The sequence below is a fragment of the Schistocerca americana genome, chromosome 9 (genome assembly GCF_021461395.2).
Source record: "Schistocerca americana isolate TAMUIC-IGC-003095 chromosome 9, iqSchAmer2.1, whole genome shotgun sequence".
NCBI classification, from domain to species: Eukaryota; Metazoa; Arthropoda; class Insecta; order Orthoptera; family Acrididae; genus Schistocerca; species Schistocerca americana.
In genome coordinates, this window is record NC_060127.1 from 119,556,711 (window position 1) to 119,582,257 (window position 25,547).

At 42.7% G+C, this 25,547-nt stretch overlaps 1 protein-coding gene across 1 annotated transcript in view; it reads right to left on the reverse strand.

Moving 5' to 3' along the window:
- The window catches only part of LOC124551358 (persulfide dioxygenase ETHE1, mitochondrial), a 52,723-nt gene that overhangs the window by 16,006 nt on the left and 11,170 nt on the right, over window positions 1-25,547 (reverse strand). The window contains exons 3-5 of the mRNA XM_047126394.1: window positions 19,232-19,417; window positions 17,775-17,957; window positions 4,829-4,945 (exon numbers count right to left, since the gene is read on the reverse strand). Coding sequence (XP_046982350.1) covers window positions 4,829-4,945; window positions 17,775-17,957; window positions 19,232-19,417 — 486 coding nt within the window. The remainder of the gene's footprint in view (window positions 1-4,828; window positions 4,946-17,774; window positions 17,958-19,231; window positions 19,418-25,547) is intronic.

Below are 25,547 nucleotides of genomic sequence, written 5' to 3' on the forward strand. Positions count from 1 at the left end.
AGTACTCTGAGATATGGAACAAATTTAAATAAAAATTGATTTTTGTTACTGACATAAATAGCTTACACATTATACAATAAATGTAAACTCAGAGCATAGGTACCAGTTCAAGCATTACAACAGTGCACTCTCTCAAATGTCTGTATTGTCTGTTGTACAATGAGGCAGGCAGATAGGGACCTACTGAATACAACCTCTTCAGTTTCTACTCAGGATACATACACCGATGACTTCTTGTAACCTCAAAGTAAAATTTGCTGAGTGAGACATGACATTTGCAAGGGCCATCTGACAGGAGCTACTCTATCAGAGTGAAAACAAGGGTACCTTTTGCTCAGATGTCAAAACAAAACTGCAATGGTGAATCTTCATTTTGAAATCACACACTATCACAGACAACAAGAACTGCAGCCTCCTACAACTGTGACAGCATATCTTAAACGGACAACGGGTAATGTGTACCACTTACACGTGGTGGCAGCACATATGGGTGTATTCTTGTACAACCTGAACACTCAAGTCAGAAGAGAACCATTGCCAGTAGGGTGCACACAACATAACTTAATCTATATCTGTGCAGACGGCATGGTAGGGGAGGGGAGGGCACAACGGTAGTGGTGGGGGTTCTATCACATGCAGCCACTGCACACTAGGGACGGTGCAGTTTGACAGCTGAAGCCTACTTTTCAAGTAGAACTTCTAAACTACAGCTAGTGATTCTATGAGGTTTTGTTCTTACAGCTAGATGATACTGACATTTTTCCACAATATTTTGGCTGACAACCATTCAGTAATCTTCAGATAAGTGCAAATTTGTGCAGAATACCCATTATGCAGGGAAAGCTTCAAGAATTATGATCTGCAAACGATCATATTAAGTTTACACTAGTATGACCAATAATTCTAAAGTCAGTAGTCTCTGATTAGAGTACCAGATAACAAAATCGGTTAGTAATCAACTGAAACTAATGGACGTAACACACAGCACAGCAGGTAACAGCAAACTAACTTACTGCCCATTCAGATCAAATGGGTGCGCTCACCCAGTGCTGAGGACAAGAATGCCTTTCTGCTTAGGTGCCAATTTATTTTGCACACGCTGTAGTCTGTGGTGAATGAGATGTATAAATTATGTCACTCCAGATGTGGCTGTGTGTATCAGATCAAAACACCGTCACAGTTGACAGAGGGGTTCTCTGGGAACAATAGTGACAGTAGAAAGTTCAACACTTCACTTCACTGGCAGAAAATAACTCTAATGTACAAATCATTTGGCCCATAGCTGTTCCATCAGTACTCTCCACCACTGCTGTTGACAAGCTGACTTGTGCTCCACAGTCCCCAGGTGCTGCTGATAAGTGTGATGTGTTATCTCTGCCTTACTTGCCAAACACTGAGTACCTTTGACTAACACAGATGCTCTACCATTCAGGTACCTGAGTGCTGTTTTGTCCCACATCTCAGTAGCTTTTCACAGTGGTTACTAAGATATGTTTCGGTGCTTTGTCTGTCATGATCCCATTTTTCTGCAATCAATCTTGCTTTACCTTTTACTGTTCATCAGGATTGCCATCACAGTATTTTTCTGACAATCTACTCTACAAAGAAAATGACAAGGCATCATGGCTGCACTTGAAAGGGATAATGGAGATACAAACAGTGACAGTAAAGACGAGTTATTTGATTTCGACATTGTTAATAACTCGTCCACAGATTCTGATAGCAACAGTCCGAAGTTGTCTACATCAGAAGGTGTAACATCAGTCATGTTTCGACAAGAAATTTCTGAATACAAAGAATCTGAAAGTGATAGTAACTTTAGGAAGGGGTTACCAAAACTAGATCAGAAACAACTGAAGGAAAAGCCATCTTCACATCTCTGCAGAACTGTAGCAACTGTAAATTCACAGAGACAACCTTTACATCACTGCATGTTTGTAACAACTATAATTTATCAGAGAACCTTCAATGCCAGAAACTAATTTTTACACCTACAATAACATTCATCTCAGTGATGACAAATCTTAAAGCAGTATTAGGAGGTTTCGCAGAAATAATCGACACAGTGTGAGGGAGGCTGTTCAGGAAAATCTGGCCAAGGTAGAAGCCAAGATGCAGGTTACTTAGTGCAGGTAGACACATTAGGCTATAGTGACCCAATGCTCTGGTCAAAATGTAGGCAGCATGTCTGCAGCAGCCAAAGAGTTAAAAGTGTGCAGTGAAATTTCATTAGTATAATATATCTTCTCCCACACATTTCAACACAATCTCCTCAAATTTTACTACACTAACAGTGCTTTCTTGGGAACATGGGTTCTCGAAAATTCAGTTTCTTGTAAGTTTCAACAGACACTTTCACTAGTTTCAACACACACTTTCACTTAAGACAACACCCTTGGTCTGTTTACTCATTTGGCTTTCCAGTCACTACATCCAGCAACGCCATACATTTAAATGCCCATCTCCAAGTTTTTGAAAGGATTAATGGTCCATTTTCATCACACAGTCACGAACTGTACATAGAATAATCCAATGTGTATACAGTGTAAATGATTGTGTGTTGTTTACCGAGTTAGTGCCACCAAAGTTGGTGCAACAGGTAGACATTTGTTATGAAACTTAAGCAGTTTACAAACGCGGGAGTATCCCAGTTCAATTCTTCCACCACTGCAGAGATGAGATACATAGATATTACTGCAACACTCACAGCACCAGATCCTACAGTGGGTGTTCGAGGTCAGGATCTCGATAGACCGTCAGCCCCAGGCGCAGGCGAGCAGGGGCTAGGTGCAAGACGGGTCGTTTAGCCCATGAAGTTGCTAATGAAACATCATTTATAAATTAGCATTTATTGCTCCAAAGTACACGGTTGTTTTAATTCGTTGTTGTCAGCAGCAACAGCGGGCAGAACTCATCACGCCAGAATGCTCACATTCGCACGTACCAAACCATCTCAGTCACTGCAGCAATGAAGATGAGGATTAGTGCTCGGCAACGTCGAGGGTCACTGGCCACAACTCGGCCAATGTTGTCCGAACAACCTCAGGCACTAATATTTTGGGGAAGTGGGTAACCATAGAGCTCTCACTGACATCGTACATGACACCCTGACAGTCACTCACTGGCTCTGCACAGAGCACGTGAAGTCGGGCCGAGCCACGCTGCGACTTCCGACAGAAGTATAGCGCGCAACATTGAAGTATTCCCACAGGAACAGCAGGCAGGTGGTGCCCACGGCATGCCACCTGTGATGACGAATGTCCACCATTCTTTCGACTGGTCAGTTAAGCCACTCGAAGGCCTGTCGGTTGACGCCGCTCACAGCTCTCCCTCAGTCTCGACTCGAACGGCGGCACTGATGCTTGCAGTGGCAATGCCACCAAGCAAGAGTTTCTGTTCCGGCAGAGACTAGAGACAGTCTTGATGAGCAGTAGATAAATTAACATAGGAGCAGCCTGCAGGCTGGTCAGTTGCAGAGTCATATTTCCACTGGAACAGGAGTAATATTTATACCGGATGGCCCTCTACTTTGCCACTTTGTGGCAGCCGTGACCACCTGGCCTACCTTTTCTGTCTGGTCAGCTTCTCTGGTCACCCCAGTTTCTGCTAAATGGATGTGTACTTCACCTTACAAAAGCAGCAGCTGATGCAGTTTTGCAGAGTCAGTATCAGTTATTCTTGCATCCAAATTATGCCTCCACTCTGTGTAGTCAACACAATGGCGGCATCCTCCCTTTCGTGTGATGTCGTTCTGCTGCATCGGTGCTTTGAACATCCAGCTCTTACAGTGTGTAGCAATAATTTTTGCCGCAATATGCAACGTCAGCAGTTCTTCCTTGTTGGCATTCCAGTCAGCTACTGCGTACTGACCTGCTTTGCTTGTCTCTTATGTTACTAGGGAAAGACTCCAAAATTTTACTCAACTACATAAAGCCTATTAATCTGTGGCACTTAATTAGTACCAGTGATATTGAGAAACAGCTGAAATCGCTAGTACTGAACAAAGCTCCAGGGCCCGACGGAATTCCTGTTGGATACTATACAGTGTTTATGGGTAAGTTTGCTCCTCTATCAGCCAAACATACTATGGATGCCTTGAAGAAAAAGCAACCCCAGTGACTGGAAGAAGGCAGATGTTACACCTGTCTACCAGAAAAGTAGCAAAAATCATCTAAAAAATTACCACTCAATGTCACTTATGTCTGTCTGTTGTAGAAGCTTAGATCATATTTTGAGCTCAAATGTAATGAGGTATCTCTAACAGTGTGACCTCCTCTGTCTCAAACAGATTCCAAAAACATCGACTGCACAAAACTCTGCTCTTGCTTCTCTGAGGCATTGAATAAAATTTATAACTGGACTGAGGATTTTGTGGTTGGGAGGACATAGTGTGTGATCTCTGATGGGCAATCATCGACACATGTAGATGATGTATCCTATGATAATACCAATTAATCACAGCTGGAATCAGTCAGCTCATACAAATACCTTTGGGCAACAGTTTGTGAAGATGTGAACTGGAACAATGGAACAATCACATAGGCTCTGTCATAGGTAAAGCAGGTGGCAAACTATGGGGTTCGTTGGTAAACTGGAAAAATGGAAAGCATCTACAAACAGTTTTGAGGGAGGGGGAGGGGGGGGGGGGACACTTATGTGACCCATCCTAGAATACTGCTCAAGGGTGTGGGAACTGTATCAAATAGGATTAACAGAATATAGAACGTACACGAAAAGGGCAGCACGAATGGTCATGTCCACTGGTTCCTAATCTCAGCTTACTCAGTGACTTTAGGTATCTACATTCTAAAATCGTGTATGTACATACCAATTTGTCTTGGGTATGCCAGGTTCAGATTGTTCATGATCTCCACAAACTCTTTCTCACTTTTTGACAAGCGGGGATTAAATTTCTTTTCTTCTCCTACAGTAGATGCAGTCTGACCTGAAATACAAATGAATTTTGTATTCACAAGTATATTAGAGCTTATCTAAAAGGTAGTGTGTATCTGTGGCTGTGGCTCTCTCTCTCTCTCTCTCTCTCTCTCTCTCTCTCTCTCTCTCTCTGTGTGTGTGTGTGTGTGTGTGTGTGTGTGTGTGTGTGTGTGTGTGTGTGTTTGTTGAAATTTAATAGAAGCAACATTCTGCAAGACAATTTTGATAATGTCTGTCACGCAAAACAATCAATCACATGTCCTCCTTCCCAACGGATGTTGGTAGAATAAATATGAAAATATTTGGTGATGTACAGAGGTTGAATAAATGCCATAAATAACACATTCATTGACACATACACTTGAGGTATGTGCTAACAAATACAAGGACAGAGGGGAGATCGATATCGCTACATGTTCTTACCAACAAATGATACTTGCAACCAAAAGTTATTTACGTAATATGAGAATAATAACTTCAAAATCCTTAAAAATTGAATAATCAAAATTAGAAGCTTTGCCAAATTTTGTTTGATTCAGTTGATATAGCATGTTGAGGATAACTGTACAGATATTGCCCCTCGGCTTGATATTTTTTTTATTTTGTACACAGTGAGCTATATCAAGGGACGATGCACATCTTCGGCACTGAACAGAAATTGTGGTGGCTCTGTGAGAGGAAATACCAGGCCAGTCATGGGAATAAACAGGTATGGATTGCCACAAGAAGCACAGACTTTCCAAGAATTATTATGTTATGTTATAAGAGAAGGAAGATTAATTAATACTACTCTTGCACACAGAAGGATAAACATATGAATATAATAGAGGGAAACATTCCACGTGGGAAAAATATATCTAAAGACAAAGATTCTGTAACTTACCAAACGAAAGCGTTGGTACGTTGATAGAGACAAAAACACACAAACACATACACAAATTTCAAGCTTTCGCAACCCATGGTTGCTTCATCAGGAAAGAGGGAAGGAGAGGGAAAGACGAGAGGATGTGGGTTTTAAGGGAGAGGGTAAGGAGTCATTCCAATCCCGGGAGCGCAAAGACTTACCTTGGGGGGGAAAAAGGGACAGGTATACACTCGCACACACACACACACACACACACACACACACACACACACACACACACATACATCCATTCGCACACATAAAACATAGTTGTTTACTGTGGTCGATGTATGTAACGAGGAAGAAAATGTATACCTGAATGACTTATAACTAGAGCGAAAAATTATTTATAAAAGAATGTGGTGTAAAAGAAATATAAGTTATTATCACAGATTCGGAGTAGTAATCCAAGAGAATGACAGTCACAGAACAGTTGAGCAGATAATACTACACTGGAAAGAATAAGCTAAGACCACACAGGCAGTTTGTTCCAAAGCATAAATTCATCAGCAATCGATGTTACAACTTACCCAGTTGTATGATATAAACAAAATTAATAACTGTGGTGGTGCAAGAGAGGATGGGGGAAGGACATGTATTAGGTGAATGCTATTAAAAAGATGCCACAGAAGAAGAAAATATCATCTGTAAAACATATGCTCGAGGCACATAAGTGGTGCATGACTGGCACAATAAATGTTAAAATTACATCCAGACTGGGTGTCAAAGTTGACTGAACACATGCAATGTCCACATGTGCACTATGGAATCCACTAGTTGCATCTAGCGTCCATGCAATCAAATGTCCCAACTTCATTTTGGCAATCTGCTTAGAAAACTTGTAATGCATATTTCTAGGCAAGATAAGGTTATGCGTTCTACAGCAGTTTCTAGTAATAACACTTCCTTAGCTGGTAATCGATTACACATATCAGTGTCAGAGACAGTAATTTCATGGTTGATAACAAAACATTTCTTTGTGAGTAAATTACATATGGCTGGTCCTTGAGATGGAAAAGGTCAGTTGTGTTTTAATACATTCAATGCACAATGAAATTGTTGCACAGCAGTGTTTTCTGTTGGAAAAAAAAAGAATGAGTAGTATAAAATAACATCATTTATAATCTACACTCCTGGAAATGGAAAAAAGAACACATTGACACTGGTGTGTCAGACCCACCATACTTGCTCCGGACACTGCGAGAGGGTTGTACAAGCAATGATCACACGCACGGCACAGCGGACACACCAGGAACCGCGGTGTTGGCCGTCGAATGGCGCTAGCTGCGCAGCATTTGTGCACCGCCGCCGTCAGTGTCAGCCAGTTTGCCGTGGCATACGGAGCTCCATCGCAGTCTTTAACACTGGTAGCATGCCGCGACAGCGTGGACGTGAACCGTATGTGCAGTTGACGGACTCTGAGCGAGGGCGTATAGTGGGCATGCGGGAGGCCGGGTGGACGTACCGCCGAATTGCTCAACACGTGGGGCGCGAGGTCTCCACAGTACATCGATGTTGTCGCCAGTGGTCGGCGGAAGGTGCACGTGCCCGTCGACCTGGGACCGGACCGCAGCGACGCACGGATGCACGCCAAGACCGTAGGATCCTATGCAGTGCCGTAGGGGACCGCACCGCCACTTCCCAGCAAATTAGGGACACTGTTGCTCCTGGGGTATCGGCGAGGACCATTCGCAACCGTCTCCATGAAGCTGGGCTACGGTCCCGCACACCGTTAGGCCGTCTTCCGCTCACGCCCCAACATCGTGCAGCCCGCCTCCAGTGGTGTCGCGACAGGCGTGAATGGAGGGACAAATGGAGACGTGTCGTCTTCAGCGATGAGAGTCGCTTCTGCCTTGGTGCCAATGATGGTCGTATGCGTGTTTGGCGCCGTGCAGGTGAGCGCCACAATCAGGACTGCATACGACTGAGGCACACAGGGCCAACAACCGGCATCATGGTGTGGGGAGCGATCTCCTACACTGGCCGTACACCACTGGTGATCGTCGAGGGGACACTGAATAGTGCACGGTACATCCAAACCGTCATCGAACCCATCGTTCTACCATTCCTAGACCGGCAAGGGAACTTGCTGTTCCAACAGGACAATGCACGTCCGCATGTATCCTGTGCCACCCAACGTGCTCTAGAAGGTGTAAGTCAACTACCCTGGCCAGCAAGATCTCCGGATCTGTCCCCCATTGAGCATGTTTGGGACTGGATGAAGCGTCGTCTCACGCGGTCTGCACGTCCAGCACGAACGCTGGTCCAACTGAGGCACCAGGTGGAAATGGCATGGCAAGCCGTTCCACAGGACTACATCCAGCATCTCTACGATCGTCTCCATGGGAGAATAGCAGCCTGCATTGCTGCGAAAGGTGGATATACACTGTACTAGTGCCGACATTGTGCATGCTCTGTTGCCTGTGTCTACGTGCCTGTGGTTCTGTCAGTGTGATCATGTGATGTATCTGACCCCAGGAATGTGTCAATAAAGTTTCCCCTTCCTGGGACAATGAATTCACGGTGTTCTTATTTCAATTTCCAGGAGTGTATATGCTACTAGCTATACCTATCCACACTTTACTGTGGCTCAGTCTGCTTAAATGGAAGAGAAAGAAAATGGAAAGCACAAGTTTCTAATACATATGGAAATTGGATATACATCCTAACAAACTGAAATCACACAAATTTTTTCAGTTCATTAGACTTTAGATCCATCAGTTTCTCTAATCAGTAGTTTCCTCCCATATTTTTCTCACAGTGATCTTCCAAAGTAGTCTTCCAAAATAAACATGCAATGCTCTATGGATTTCAGCCTGTTTTTAATTGTTGATGCATGCTGTGGTTTTGAGAATGTTAAGTACTCCTGTGTTTTGTAACCAGGTTGATCACATTTGGCTGCCAATCAAACATTAAATAAGATTATCAGCGATGACAGGAATTAATGTGCTTTGACACTTGTCTTCCATTTTTGATAAAACAGGCAAGTCTTCATTCTTTGTCAAAAGCACCAAGCACACATACAAAAGTGAACACAAAAAGGCATATTTTGGATGTATCATTGAGAAACCAAACAAAACCTAAATCTGTATGGCTAGGCAGTGATTTGAACGTTCATCCTTCCAAATGAGTATCCAGTGCCTCACAACCGTGCTACCTCGCTCAGTATCAGTAAAAGTGAATGGGAACTGGGCGTGGTGCCAAAAGAAATAGAATACTACGCATATAAAAACAAAAAAAACTAAGGTAATAGTGTGCATTAAGGTGGACAATATGGATGGCTAAATGTTAAATTTGGACAAGACACTCTGGAAGAGATGAACGAATTTTACAATACATTGATGAGACAAAACATTGCGACCATTGCCCATCATTAGATCAAATGCTGTCTATTAGCAATGCAGACACGTGTCACGATAAGAAAATATATATGTGCAGCAGAGATTAACTGGGAATTATTTTAGTGTCAATATAACCCACAAATGGGGAAATCCACTGACATAAATGACTGTAATAAAAGGGCAGATTGTTACGGCCTTGTGCCCAGGAACTGAAATCTCAGGAATGGCAAAGCCAGTTGGCTGTTTGTGTGCTACTGTCTTGAGCTTCTAAGGAAAGTAGTGAAGAATAATGAAGCTATGAATCGGCAACAAATTGCCAGAGTTCCTCACCTCATAACTGGACATGGAGGTTTGAAGCTAACACTCTCTGTAAAGCAGGATAAGTATCGATCTGTGGCAGATCTGATGACAAGAGTACAATGCTGGTACACAAACAAGTGTTTCAGAGCACAGTATTTAGCACGCATTGTCAAACACGGGGCTCGCAGCAGATGACCCATACGTGTTCCCACGTCGACATGACAAAGTCACCAATTATGATTGCAGTGGGCACGGCACCAATGAGATTTGACCGTGCATCAATGGAAATGTGTCACTCAATCAGATGAAACACACCCCTCGTTACAGCACGCAGACAGTCGTATCCAGAGATGCCATCATCTGAGGGAAAGGCTGCTTGAAACTTGCGCTCTGCCAGGAATGCAGGCTGATGGGGCAGTATTATGTTATGGGGAACATTCACTTCGGCTCCCATGGGACCTGTCGTAGAACTCGAAATCACAATGACAGCTGCAGACTGCGCGAATATTATAGGGGGCATTTGCTTCCCATCAAATACGATGTTTTTCCCGACATCGATGGCATCTTCCAGCAGGATAACTGCTCATGTCACAAGCCCAGAATTGTACTATGAGCATGATAGTGAACTTTTATTCATGTCTTTATCACAAAAGTTGCTCTTCTGAACCCTAAGGAACATATCTGGGAAGCTATCAGGTGCCAGCTCTGCACCCACAAACCACTGGCCAGTAATCTAAGGAAACTGAGCGACCAGTGCACAGATATCTAGGCCCACAAACCTCCGGAGATCTACCAAGGATTTTTTGAATCCGTGCCATGCAGAATCACTGCTTTATTGCATTCCAGAGCTGGACCAACACACTATTAAGCTAGTGGCTGTAACGCTTCGGTTCACCAGTGTAGATAGAGGTAGAATACACTGCACGCATGCACAAGCACCCGTATGGAAACTTTATCCTGGATGACGTCATTGTGCCCACACAGCAGCTGCTCGATTGGGGTGATAGTGTGTAGTGTGCGAAGGGGGGAAGGGGTGCTGGTACATGAGGAGTGGGAGGGAGGATCTGGGAAGTGTAGCTAAGTGGCTGATGGCTGGGGGGGGGGGGGGGGGCAGCAGGTGCACTGGATGGGAATGATGTGACACTGGTGAACTCACTCTGATTACACGCGGACGGAGCCGCGCACAACACACTGTGTTGTGGAGGAGTGGACTGGGAGAGGGAGAGACAACACAGGAAGGGGAGACTGCAAGATGAGTGAAGTTAGGGTCCTGGACGAGGCAGTTGTGGGGCAGGAGCTACCGAAGATCCAGGCCAGGAGGATTACAACTGCCTATCGACAACTCGGAAACTACATTATTTGGCGAGTAGTTATCTTTACTCCCTACATTATTTATATTCCACTGAGTTGTTCTTGTTTCTACATAAATTTGATAAAAAGGCTTAGAAGCATGGATCACATGTGGCAAAAGGGTTTTCTATAAACAGAACAAGCTGCTAATCCAAAAACATAAACTTTAAGAACAGAAACAACTCATGAAAAGCTATCTTTGGAGAACCACTCTACTTGGTTGTGAAATACAGCCAGTGTGGAAAACAGAAATTAACCTATAAGGGACAGGCAAATCAAAACGAGGCAGATGGAAAAAAGTAAACTGTTTAATATTTCCAAAGTAATCAGCATAACTGTTAATAAGTTTATCCCACCATGAGATGGAAAAATGTTTGCACTGCCTTCAGAACCATGATTGTACCCATGTGTGCACCACTTTGTCCAAAGCCTTTAGGATCTTTCTTCAGGGGGTCCAAAATTATGGATATCACATCGGGTGAGATTGGGACTGTACAGAGGATGCGTAACAGCTTCCCAGCGGAACTTTTACAGCATTGTCAAAGCAACCTCAGCAAAATGTGGGCTCATCCACACGTTACCATGGCTGTTTTGACTATGCTGCTGAGTTTTTCTGGGAATCCCTTACACGTCCTCCACACATTCCAAATCTCTCCTCATGCAATTTTCATACTTTTAGAGCCCTGAAGAAAGACTTTGTGGCCATCAATTTGCTTTGGGCTAAGAGGTACACACCTTGGGTACCATGGTTATGCGAAATATTTTTAGCAGAAATTCAATGTTTTTTTATATTTATAATATAACTAACAATTTTCACAATGTTCTCCATGAGTACTTCTACATTTTTCCATCCTTTGAAATCACTTCAAAAATACCTCAGTCCTAACTTCTTTGGGGAAGCTGTTTGGATAACTGTTGTATGTTGTGATAGTCCCTTTACTGCCCACAAATTCTTTTCTTCGTGTTTGGGAACAGGAGTCATACGGAGTACGATCAGGTTAATAGGGTGAGTGCAGGAACACACAAACTTTTTCCTTCTCCACCAAGTCCACTACTCTGGAAGTCCTGAGTGCTGAGGCATGGTTGAGGTGCAAGAGGAGGTGACCCTCTTCGACTTTAGGTGCTGTGACCTTCATGTGGTAATGACTTTCGACAGACATTCAGTCACATACCACTTGTCAGTGACTGTGTGACTTACGTCAAAGGTCACAGAGGTGAGATGACCCATCTTGGTGAAGAAAGTGGCCACCAGTGGCTTTCCAGAGCTCCTACTTCTCCGAACATTTGTGGGTGGTTCCTTACCACAAAAGCAACATAGTGAAGACTGCCACTTACCTTCAGGGTCATAATGGTACACCAATGTTTTGTAACCTGTGACAATACTGTAAGTGTCTTTGGGCCATCCTTTGTCAAATTTTTCAAGCGTAAAGTAATACCAACCCATTCTTCTGTGTTTTGGGTCTTCTGCCAGGTAATGTCACACCCAATAGGCACATCTTTTGGTTAGACCTAAATGATCATAAATAATAGTCTGTGTCACAGTCATCCAATATTTAAGGTCCCTTCAATGTCACAAAATGTGAGATGAGGATCATCTTTGAAAATTTTCCTCACAGTATCAGTGTTTTCTTGGATCACTGCCACTGCTGGACAACTGTGACAGGGTTCATCTCCAAACAACTGTGACATATTCCTGACCCTTGGAAAACTCACAAAACCAATTTACAATGGTGGCATTAGAAGAGGTAGAGTCAGCAAAAACAGGTACCAGAGAATAGTGGCATTTTTCTGCAGTTAACTTCTTTCTGTAGTCATAATAAATCTTTGCACGACAATCACGGAGAAACAGATCCATCTCACACTGTGTCAGATTCAGCACTGCTTGTGGCTTTGCTTACCATTCGCAGTATGTTTTGAAATCCAGTGGTGAGGGAACTGGTGCCCACACACTCCAAGGTTGAGATACAATGTTCTTTCAAACTGAAACAATCCCACTGACATCAGACTTCCTGTTTGAGAGGGGCTAAAAACTTTCTGCACAGCCCTCATACAATCATAGTTCCACAGGCAACTGGAAACATTTTTCTATGAAGGCACTGACAGTCTTGTCTCACAGCAGAATAAATACTGTTATTGAAATAATAAACAGTTTACTTTTTCCATCTGTCTTGTTTTCATTTGACTGCTCCTTACCGTAGAAACCCTTGTAGACAAGGCTGCTGAAGACTGGATGGATGACTGAGTAAGGAATGAAGATGTCCTACAATGAGTCAAGCAGGAGGGAAAAAAACTGTAACAAAGAACACCATCAACTGGAAGAGATAGTTGGGAACATTAATATGACACATGTCACTGATAACATCTGTAGTTGACAAAATAGTGGAAGGACTGTATCAGGCCACTGGTGATGTAGGATACAGCAGTTATGTGGAAATGAAAAAGATAGCTGGCAAGCAAAAGGGCTGGGGAATTGCATCATAAAGACCTTATGATTGATGACTGAACCAACAATGTGATATTCCAATCACAATTGAAACCAATTGTATTGAAGTTTTATTGCAGCTGGGGTTCTGCTTTCCACATTGACACCATCCCTCAATTGGTAACTGGCTCTCACTATAAACATGGAAAAAATGGTCAAACATATTAAGTCTATGAAAGAAAAAATGAACCAGAAAACTACCACCAAATCCATCAGCTGCTTCATCACCACCACCACCACCACCACCACCACCACTGTCACTGTCATTATCATCATCATCTCCCAGGCTTTCCTCACCCCCAACCACCCCACAGACCTTACAAACAAATCTCCTGGCTGCTGTCCACCTCTCACGCACTGACTAACACAATTCCCATTTCCAATAAACTCAGAAGTACACCTCCATCATGCTCCTCCCTAAACACCCAATACCAATGAGACCTCAAATGTCTCAACACACCACTCTGCCATGGTTATCAATTTCTTATGTCAAGCCTTGAAACGAGATCCACTCTATACGATATCCTATAGACACCCTCTATACGATATCCTATAGACACCATCCACTGTCGCCTTCTGTTGGCCTTCTAACCTCCAAACGATGATGACAAAATTGTGACATTCTCAAATTGTCATCCCTGCACCAAATTGTCTTTTGTGTGTTCACCACCACCATAAAACTAGTCCCATGTAATCCCTTTTCACCCGACTACCACTTACTCCAACCCCACCACTGGCTCTCTCTCTCTCTCTCTCTCTCTCTCTCTCTCTCTCTCTCTCCCCCCTCCTTCCCCTACCCTGCTGTGCTTCACACTACAGGTGGACCCCTGTCACTCTGGGGAGCAACCTGCCCTTCTTTTTAACCTTCCTCGATCTATGCCCCATCCTCCCCCTACCATCCAAGTAGGAACTATTACTTCTGAAAGCCAGAGAGATTGTCACTTTTACTTTTATGTGTCTATCAGTAGTTCTAGGTGTGCTGGCGTAAGTTGTCACCAGCACACTCGGTCGGCAAAGAGGTTGCAAGAAGATCAATAACAGGCGCTGAATCAAGTGTGCCTATCAGGAGAGAGGCCAAAGACAGACTCGCAAACAACGTGCTGCCAACACCCTCTCGACCGCCAGTATTTAGATTGCTGCTGTGGACCAGAGGGCCCAGTCAGTCACAGACAGAGCCAGTCAGAGTCTCAGTCAGTACATAGGGACCAGTGTAGTGTTAGTAGTGGCACTTGTACTTCACCAGCAGTGAGGCAAACATGGACTATTAGAGAAGAGCTAGTACTACAACACATGGACCAGCTTAAGATAAATAGATTCTTGTTCTTGTGAATAAAGAACCAGTTAATACATGTGTGCAGATGTGTTATAGAAAGAGGATATTGGCCACCAAACAACATTCTCTCCTAGCTTCCCACGGTACAAGACTCTACAGTGGCAACGATGACACAAAACTAAAATCATTCAATGTTAGGGGACCTAATTTTAAAATCATTCAATTTAGGGGATCTAAATTTAAACAGTCCTCACTCGACCCTCTCCAATTTTAATGAAATCATTACAGGATGTATTTATGCACTCTGTATGAAGGCATACCAAATTACAGCTTGACAGGTAATATGGTGGGACCCTAGCCATGCACAGTTTTTTCCATACTGCAGCATACACGAATAAATCACAAAGATTGCTTTACTATTGCTCATGACAAGAGGACTCCCACTCTGAAACTTTGTACATCTGCTCAGCCTTTTGGGAACAACAGCTGGTTTGCTGAACAACATGTGCTCAGTGTATGGCAGATTTTCACAATTCACTCATGACTCTTGACATGACGAATTCGGTTCACATGTTAGCATCTTGAATCTTACGATTGAATGACTTTCTTGTGCTGATATTTTCCTCGTTTGCAGACAGCCAGCTTGTTGTAAGGCTGTGCAAGTGGTGTCTTGACTGCCCAATTAAGTACTGAGTCATGCAAGACTAAAATAAACTCAAATAAATTGATCATTAGTTTTTTCTCTGATTTTCAAATGAGCTACTCTCAACAGTGTAGTTTAGATTTGATTTTTCCTCACACTGTTGAAACGATCTCATTTTGTTTGGTCATAAAGTTTGTTTCATTTTTCAGACAATCCACTTCAAAGATAATAATGAAATTCAAAATATTGCTTTGTCTGCTACTATGAGTAAAGAATGTGTGGACTTTTTGAATATGCACATTTCAAAACAGTGTAAATCTGTTAAAGCTGTTATTGCTTGTCTTTGATATTCTTAAAATAAAACTTAATTTGATCCACCTTAGACTTTTAGAAATGTTTCTCTCTTCATTTACATTGTTTCTTGGCTCTTTTGAAATTCACAACAACAATTTTCACCATCAACGAAGATGTAATGTTTTTCAAGTGAAAATATGCCGCATTTTTACGTTTAACAGCTGAGAACAAAGTCTACTGGAAATTAGTATCAAACTGTAGCTTGATGGATGTTTATGGCAATAGTCCAAGGGAGTGCAGCATTGGTTTTGCAGGTAATTCTACATGACATCTAGCAACATTTTACCATTCTTTCTGAGACACCAAAATCCTGCATTACTTCTTTTATAGTTCACCTTTGAGGTGATAACGTCAAAATCTTCAATATTGCTGACTGCTTTGACAACTACATCTTTTCATTCAGTTCTTTAATCAATAGCCTACGTTCTAAGCATTTAGGACATGCCTTACTTTGCCAGGTGTTTGAAAATCTTTTGGATCAGTCTCCCCAGCAGCAGAAATGTTGTGTGCAGGCACTTTTTTTTTAACCTCTGGCATCCCTAACTGACACCCAATGAAGGATCAGATGTGGATTATGAGGAATGTATTTCATTTGTTTCATTTTATGACTATGTCGAATCCAACTTCTGTTGTAATTGTTGCTGCAAATTGTCCTCGAAGCCTTCGTCATAGCTTTCAAATGGTTCAAATGGCTCTGAGCACATGGGACTTAACTTCTGAGGTCATCAGCCCCTAGAACTTAGAACTACTTAAACCTAACTAACCTAAGGACATCACACACATCCATGCCCGAGGCAGGATTCGAACCTGTGACCATAGCGGTCGCGCGGTTCCAGACTGTAGCACCTAGAACCGCTCAGCCACCCCGGCCGGCCATAGCTTTCAAATGATCCACTGTTGCAAAGTAACAACCCAGAATACCTTTTATACGGAATGGTGTTTCAGACAAAAAGGATTACAACAGAATTTCTGTAGAAGTTCATACTTTCCAAAAGCAACGCTTTATGAAAAAAACATATTTGGGCAAGACATAATTCAATTTTTTGATGAAGTAATTGTTGCTTTTGTGCTAAAAATTCTTTTATTCTTTGACATCTTTTTGAGATGCAAATGTTGCCAGGTGACATGCAGAATTACCTGCAAAATGAATGCTGCAATGTACTGAAATGTTGTATTGAATATCCATCAAGCTGGGTGAATTTCCAAAATAGTGAGAAAGAGCCTAAATGAACAGATAAATTTCTGGAAAGTCACAGGCAGAGGTAATTAATTTTTATTTTGAGGAAAATAACGCCAATCAGTGACAGCTCCAACAGATTTAACAACTTTCCAAATGTGCAGATTTAAAAAGTCAACACCTTCTTTGCTTGTAATGGCAGTCAAGTATGATGTTTTTGAACTTCTTTATTGTCTTTCAACTGGTTTGTCATAAAAATAAAATAAGCTTTTCCTGGTCAAACAAAATGAGCTCTTTTCAGCGGTGCAAACAAAAATCGAATCTGAGATTTGAAGACCACAAAAAATTTATGAATACATATTTTGAATTAACTTTAATATCATGCTGGCTGGCTGCAAATGAGCAAAAAATCGCTCTCAGAAAGTCATTCTATCACATAATAAAAGCTGCCAAAACATTATCAAAATTTGTCACGACAGGATTTCTGAGCAACTGTGATAAATCTGCTAGACGCTGAGCAATTTTCAGCAACTAGGTTGTCATACCAAAAGAAGTTGAGGAAAATCACCAAGTTTCAGCATGAGAATCCCCTAAATCATGAGCAACAGTAAAACAAAATTGGTAATTTATTCGTATCTGTCACAATAGGGAAAAACTGACCACACTGTACTACATACTGAGCTGCAATCTGGTACAGTTTCATGTAAGGCCTAGATGTGCATCCTGCAAAACTTTCATTAAAACTACACATTTCATCTCCTCATGGTAAGGAGTGGCCATCAACTACATTATGTTGCACAGCAGGCTTCACAACTGGATGCTCTAGATGACTAGTTGTTACCTACCATCACAAGCATATTTTATTTCATCTGGAATTTTCTGTCAATGTATATTAAGAATTTTGTCAAAACTGGACAAATGTGTTATATTGTGTAAATGGGTGCATCTTTAGATGAGTAAATAAGATACTATTACAGCTTCACTGAAGTCTCTTATCATATGACAAGTTCCTTACCTTTATAGTCATGAGCAGGGAAGATGCGGAACGTGTCTGGCAGGGTGAAGATCTGCGTGTGGACCGAGTGGTACAATGTATGGGGGTTACCCTCCTGGAAATCTGTCCGCCCACAACCGCGGATAAGGACAGCATCACCAGTAAATACAAGCCCTTGATCGTGGCTGACATATGTAACACACCCTGTAGAGAAAAAATTCATTTGTCAACCACTGTGTTCCACAGCTACAATTACAGATGTGGAATGAGTCGAGGTATACATTAACACTGAAAATAAACTGTTACAAATTGCATTAACAAATACCATTAAATTACTCCGAACTGCTGCTGCTTACTCAGACCACATTTTACGTAGAAAATTCAGCTGGTAACTGCCACTTTGAAAACAGCTCCTGCTGCTTCAGTTTTGTTAAACAACTGGTTTTATCTCTTACTGTTTTATTAATACTTAATACACATAATGGCATTTATCATAGAATAGCAGTTGTCTACACTTGCAACAAGGCAGGTCTTTTTACAGAGAATATTGTTACTTATCATGCATTTCACCAAATCCTCAACTCTTCACTCCAGATGACAACATAATTCTTCTGAATTTTCTTGCCTTGTGTGTGATGGGAGCTTGTTGATGGCCTTTGAACAAGAGTATATATCCCCACACGGAACATTACTCAGTGGCCAAAGTCTGCATGGAAATTATTTTTGTCTGGAAATTACAGTTCCAGCACTAGTATTAAGAAGTAAACATACTGTGCAGTAAATGTAAGAATTCTATATCTCTTAAGAGGCCTTTACAAGGTGTACAGCTGTCTACTATACAAAGTACCCTCACTGCTCAATGCTGCTAAATGACTACTTTATCAATATGCCGACTCCATTTTAGTACCTTACACAGTTGGATTCTCAAAGAATTTTACATGTGATGATAATTTAGTACGTAACCATTAATGTTAATTTGTGGAACAAATATGTTACTTTTGTTTGCTTGAAACTGCAATATAACTATGTAAGACCTTCAATCACAGATTCACGAGATTACTGTAAGGGTACAAGCAGTTTATCATATGGCACTTCAAAGGTTTCTGAACTTAGCTTAAGCTCCGTAACCCTTGTGGAAGCTGACAACTATATGCAAGGACACTGTGTTACTATGTTATGATTCTAAAACATTTTTTTTCAAGGTCATGCTGTCTTGTATACAGGTGAACCTTTGTAACTGTCACTTTACTTGCAAGTCATGGACACCAGATCAGAACATTACACACAAAAACCATATTCTAATGTGTACCTGTACTGCCTAGCTAAAGATTTAACATACACAATTGTTTCCAAGAGCCAGTTTTCACCTTACAATTATCGATTATTAATAAGAACACAGGATACATAATACAAAATAGAAAATGAAAATTGCAGTAACATTTGACAACATATGTTTCAAATTTTAAAATTTTACTAACCATTTGTATGCCCTGGAGTCGGTCGGACTTCAAGTTTGTGCCTCCCAAATTCAACATTCTGGTACGGATCAACGAACACATCTGCCATTGCACCACTAGCACGTGATATCAGACTACGAGACCCGGGCAGGAGTCTCTTTAGAAGGCCAGTTCCGGTTATATGGTCAGCATGTACATGTGTATTCACTGCAACAAAAGATGGAATTTCTTTGGTATGGTGAAACCAATTGGGGACAACAGTAGTTCAAAAACTTTATTTAAGCCTGTCTTCTTCTCTATGATTAACAGGTGTCTCCTCATCCTATCTTTGAATTTCTCACAAGACATAACTGAAGCAACTGCACATCACACATGTTGAGTTTGTCTCATAGATGAAAGGGAGCTAAAGTAACAGGGAAGGATGAACAGAGATGTGGGGCGGGTTATGCTGCAAAACACACACACACACACACACACACACACACACACACACACACAGTGTGTACTAATCACACACTTTCACGTGGCCCCTATACCCCATGTGGAAAATGCTGGGAGTGATGTTTTTGACTGGCTTGTAGCGAATTGGCTGCTGGGACAAGTCCCACCACCTCATCCATGGGCAGCCATTTTACAGCTTATAAAAGAAAAATACATGTAATGTGTCAAGGTGTTGTAGAAGTGACACGAAAGTTTATGGCGAATTGCTATATGGACCAGGAAGTCTTTTCCCTCATTTCCCTGAATAATAATAATAATAATAATAATAACAATAACAACAACAACAAAACCCTATATGTGACACTACAAATGAATAAACACTACTTTCAGAATAGCTACTTACTGTTCCAGCACACAATACTGTTATGTACGTTAAGGTTGATGGCAACCATAAACATTCTGAAGCAGCACAAAACTGGCTGACTTTCACCAATAAGAGAGGGGCCAAATGAAACTGTGTGATTAGTAAAATACATCGTCTCTGTCAAGATGACAGTATTAACTCTTAAACTTTTTTTTGTTAGTGCCCTGTTCCCTAGTTCCCAACCACTACCCACCTTAGTGGCCAAACAATAATGTAATCTGCAGCATTGCACAGTCAATAGTGAAGGTTGTCTTTTTCAGAAGTCACCCATACTTTGAAACAATAAGTACCATTACTGAGTGAGTCAACTGTTGTAACTCAGACACACAACACAACCAAGAATGTTAGTACAACTTTATTATACTGTGGCACGTATGCCACTCACCATAACATACACTGAACTCAATAAGACAAGGCAAATGTATGCAAGAGTGTAGCTTGGCAGGGTTTAAATAGACCCTTGCCTGTGGCAGGCTCTATAAGAAGTTCACAAAAAGGTTCTAATGGCTCTGAGCACTATGGGACTTAACATCTGTGGTCATCAGTCCCCTAATACTTAGAACTACTTAAACCTAACTAACCAAAGAACATCACACACATCCATGCACGAGGCAGGATTCGAACCTGCGACCGTAGCGGTCACGCGGTTCCAGACTGAAGTGCCTAGAACTGCACGGCCACACCGGCCGACAAGAAGTTCGCAGTATTGCTCTTTTGCAGTGCACTCTCGTGGGTGACAACACACAGCTAATGCGTGCACACTTCATTCCTCTTCCCTCAGGGAACAGCTTGAATTAGTGAGATGTCCATGGCGTCTTCCACCGAGAGACCCTGACCGAGATGACATGTCGATACTGGAGCATATGGTAGGAAAAACTTGCGGCGCGGGCAGCACACTAGTCCGCCTTCTCGAGTCAACCTATACGGTAGGATGGGTGATGATGGCACCAGCTCCGTGTCCCCATCAGGTTCAGGGCCTGGTGCTGACGGTGCGCCCACAGTTGCTGGCTGAGGCAGAGGAGATGGCTCCGACACAGTTAGCAGCTGCATCAGTACTGGTAGCAATAGTGGAAAAGCTGTGCCTGGTTCGTCCACTGGTGATGGGGGACCCTTCATATGTTGTGGCAAGAACCCAGCTGCATCAGGTGATCTGTCCAGTGACACAGACTGGCGGGTGACATTAATGTCCCAGCTGGGGTTGTTCGGTCATCTTTGCGCAGGCCCAACTTCTTGTAACAATGTGCACAGAGGTCCTTCTCCATATAGACATCACAGAGACAGTGCATGTGGCATCAGGAGATGACAACAAGAATCCGTTTTGGGCGATGACCAAACCCTTGGGCCCAGGCTGGAAATGAGGCGACGGCTACACGGGTTGGTATCCCTGGCCGGGCCACAGGAGATGCAGGAGCATCCAGGGATGACGCCCATGGAGCGTTTCAGTGAGGCTGTTGTCACCAAATGGTGTGAACCGATAGGAAGAATGAAACTGATCTGGGGCAACGTTGGACTGGGACTGACTAACGTACTTGTTCATTTGTGTTCACCTTTCAGCCACACCACTGGACTGCAGGTGGAAGGGTGGGGCAAAAATGTGGCGAATGCCACTGGCATTGCAGCAGGAGGCAAACTACTGTGACACAAACTGAGGGCCATTATCGAAGACCAACAGTGCTGGAAGTCCTTTAATGGAAAAAAAATTCAGTACAGCTGCCACATTGGCAGAGGCCAAGTTGATGTGCAATGGATAACATACAGGAATCGAGAAAATGCATCGATTACTATTAGCCAGTATACATTAAGGAAACAGCTGGCAAAATTGATGAGGAGACGGTCCCAGGCCTGCAAAGGTTGCAGCCAAGGAGGCAACACCATCCTCAGGGCAGCTTGCCGTGATGCACACTGTGTCTGGACCAGCCAGAAGACAGGAAAGTATGTCAGAATTCACGCGTTTAGCCTGTAGCAGAAGTTGATCTAGTAGCTGTACCGAGGGAGGAACAGCACCCAACGTTGAAGGCAATGTGCTGCTTTGTCTGGCAACAATGCTGAGAGGTTACAGCAAAACTAACAGCTTGTGATCCATTATAAGATGGAATTTTGCACTATACAGGAAAACATAAAACTTCTTTATGGTATAAACAATGGCGAGGGCTTCTGTCTTTATTTGTGAATATCTGGTCTGAGCTGAATTAAGCATCTTTGATGCTTATGCAACTGGCCAGTCAGAGCCATCAAGATATTTATGAGCTAACACTGCCCCAGCCCATGCTGGGACGCTTATGTCGCTAACATTAAATGTTAACCCAGTTGGTAGGTTATGTGGCACAGATTGTAACACAGACTTCAGTTTGGAAAATGCCACTTCATGTGCTTGTGACCATTGGAAAGATGCCCTCTTGTGTAGTAAGGCATGTAAAGGTTGTGTTACTGATACCGCCTCCAGCAAAAACTCACAATGATAACCAATATTACCTAAAAAGAAACTTGGAGTTCATTGACCGATGTAGGACATGGAAGAGTCACAATGGCAGAGACATTCTGACGAAGGGGTTTGATACCAGCACTAGACACCTTGAAGGCAGACAATAGAAGGCTGAAAGAAGTGGCACTTTTCCGAATTGCATTTTAACCTGATGGCCAGTAACACCGAAAAGAGCATGCATAAGTTGTTGAGATGTTCGGCAGTGGAGGAGCTGGAGACCACAATATCATGAAGATAATTTTCACAGCTTGGCACAGACCTTGTGAGTTGTCCGAGAAACCATTGAAAAATCTCTGGGCCACTGGCCATGCCAAATGGTAACTGCAAGTATCGATACAAGCCAAAAGGCATTTCAGCGACCAAGAGCAATTTAGAGTCAGCATCAACAGGAAGTGACATATATGCATCAGAGAGTTTGATCCTGGAAAAATACTGACCGCCAGTGAGCTTAGCAAAAAGTTCCACAAGGCATGGCAAGAGATGTGTGTCAATGATAGACTGAGCATTGACAGAAACTTTGAAATCACTGGAAAGGTGTAACCGTCCAGACAGCTTCTTGACAATGGTTACAGGGGTAGCCCATTCGCCGGATGCAATCAGTTGGACGATCCTGCAGGCTGTGAAGTGGTCAAGCTCCGCCTCAATTTGGTCACGTAGTGCCATCGGCACATGGTAAGCCTGAAAGAAACTGGGTCTGGCCGAAAGTTTCATGCTGATGTGGATTCTGAAATTATTGGCACAACCCAAGCCCGCAGAAAACATGGTGGAAAATTCAGAGCATAATGAGTCGAGTTGTGTATAAGGCACTTAATCAGATACGAGACTAACGACTTCAGAAATATTAAACCCGTAAAGGTCAAAGGCATCCAAACCAAATAAATTTGCAGTGCATGCATTGTTCACCACCAGAAAAGTCAGTGGACGAACCACATATTTATATGTGACCGGGCCCGAGAAACTATCTAATATTGGAATGCTTTGGTTATTGTATGTGACAAATGTATGTGACACTGGCCCTAAAAGGGGAGAATCCAAGTCCATGTCGACTTGCATGTGCAAAACCTTCTGCTAAACCTTGATATCAATAAAAGCTTACTGGTTGCAATTCAGATTGCTGATACACAATTGACATCCATGTCATTGTCTGCAATAGGCTGTTGGAATTTTGCATTACAAACAGGAGCAATGTGCCCTGTTTTGTTGGACTGATGGTAAATAGCCCAACACTTGGGATAATCTGGCCTATCGTGAGTGACCAACACGACGGACAAGAGGGAAGCATGGAGTGCTTGCGTTGTTCATTACTGGGCTTGCTGTACTTTGCTGTGGCCCTGGCTTCTGAAGTCACTTGGGCCAGCCACTGTAATGTTTTGCTTGCGCAAGGACCGCTGCCACCATGTTACAAACGTCAGGGGGAAGTGGGTTGAACTTCTGCAATCTAACACCATAATTCAATCTGAGTACCTACAAGCTGCAAAACCACAAACAATTGTGCAATAGTCAGAGTGTTGGCGAGGGAGTGGTTTTCATATTGAAGGGCCTGCACATTAACCTCATGACTGGGGGCCAATCAAATGATTGCATCACAAACCATTTGATCAGCATACAACTCCTTATACATATCAATGACAAAGTGACGACGACAGCTTAAACCATGAAGCTCAGCTGCCTAAGTCTTACAGAAATGTTCTGGTTTCTTGTGGCACCAACAGAACTCAACTTGGGTGGCAATGACATACATCCTCTCCCAGTAGTGCTTTGAAAGAAGGTTGCACATGTTATCAAAAAAGAGTGAAGACCATTCCCGCAGGGGTGCCTGAGGGCAAAGGAGTTGATTCATGCGAGGCGATAACCAAGACAAAAAGAAAGCATGGCGTAGGGTATCATCAGTCAATCCAAATGCATGAAAATGCTGTCACAACTGTTTTTCGTAGGTTTCACTTTCTTTGACAGACTCATTGTATGCCAGAAATGACCGGGGTAGCATAAGGCAAAACAGGAGGTGCGAGGGGTGACACAGCAGGCGAGCAGGCGATGTAGACTGAGACAGACCTGAACAGGCCACAACAGAGGCAAGTGGCTTTGATTGTGTTGCACTGTGGTGAATGTCTTCTGCTGTTGACTGAGGTGCTGCAACACTGCAATATGAACACCCTGCTGATCAACCAGACAGCATAAGAAATCATCAGTAGCACTGTAAGACATCATTTATGTAATGGAGGACCAACCAGAAGTTGAAAACCACGTTGAGAACAATCCCACACTCGTTGTCACTTGTGTTGTAACTTGGTTGGTTAATTTGGGGGAGGGGACCAAACACTGAAGTCATTGGTCCCATAAAGTTAGAGAAGGATGGGGAAGGAAGTTGCCTGTGCCCTTTCAAAGGAACCATCCCAGTATTTGCCAGAAGTGATTTAGGGAAATAACGGAAAACCTTAATCATAATGGCTGGATGTTGGTTTGAACTGTCACCCTTCTGAATTTGAGTCCAGTGTGCTAACCACTGTGCCACCGCCTTTGGTGTGTTTTTGGACATGCAACACAAATAAGAAAGTTAATACAACTTTATTAGACTGTGGCATATACACCGATCACCATAACATAGACTGAACACAGTAAGAGAGGGCAAATGTATGCATGGAGCGAGTGTGGCAGCATTTAATGGGCACTCACCCATGGTGGGCTCTATCAGAAATTCATACTTTTGCTCTTTCGTGGTGCACTCTCGCAATGAAAAAACACTGCTAGTGTGCACGACTTTCAAGTATGTGCTCATTACTTCATCAACAGTAACACTTTCAAATCTTACAGCACAAACATTTAAGCAGTCACTATCACCCTTAGAGTTCCACTTCAAAGTGTGTGGAATGCAACATGAAGGCCAGATACAGTGGCTGGAATAGATGAGGAAATGCGTGCCCCAACAAACAGCAGCTGCTATGCAGAACTTGCTTCCTCTATTCTGCCCCTAAATTAGCACTTGAGAAAAG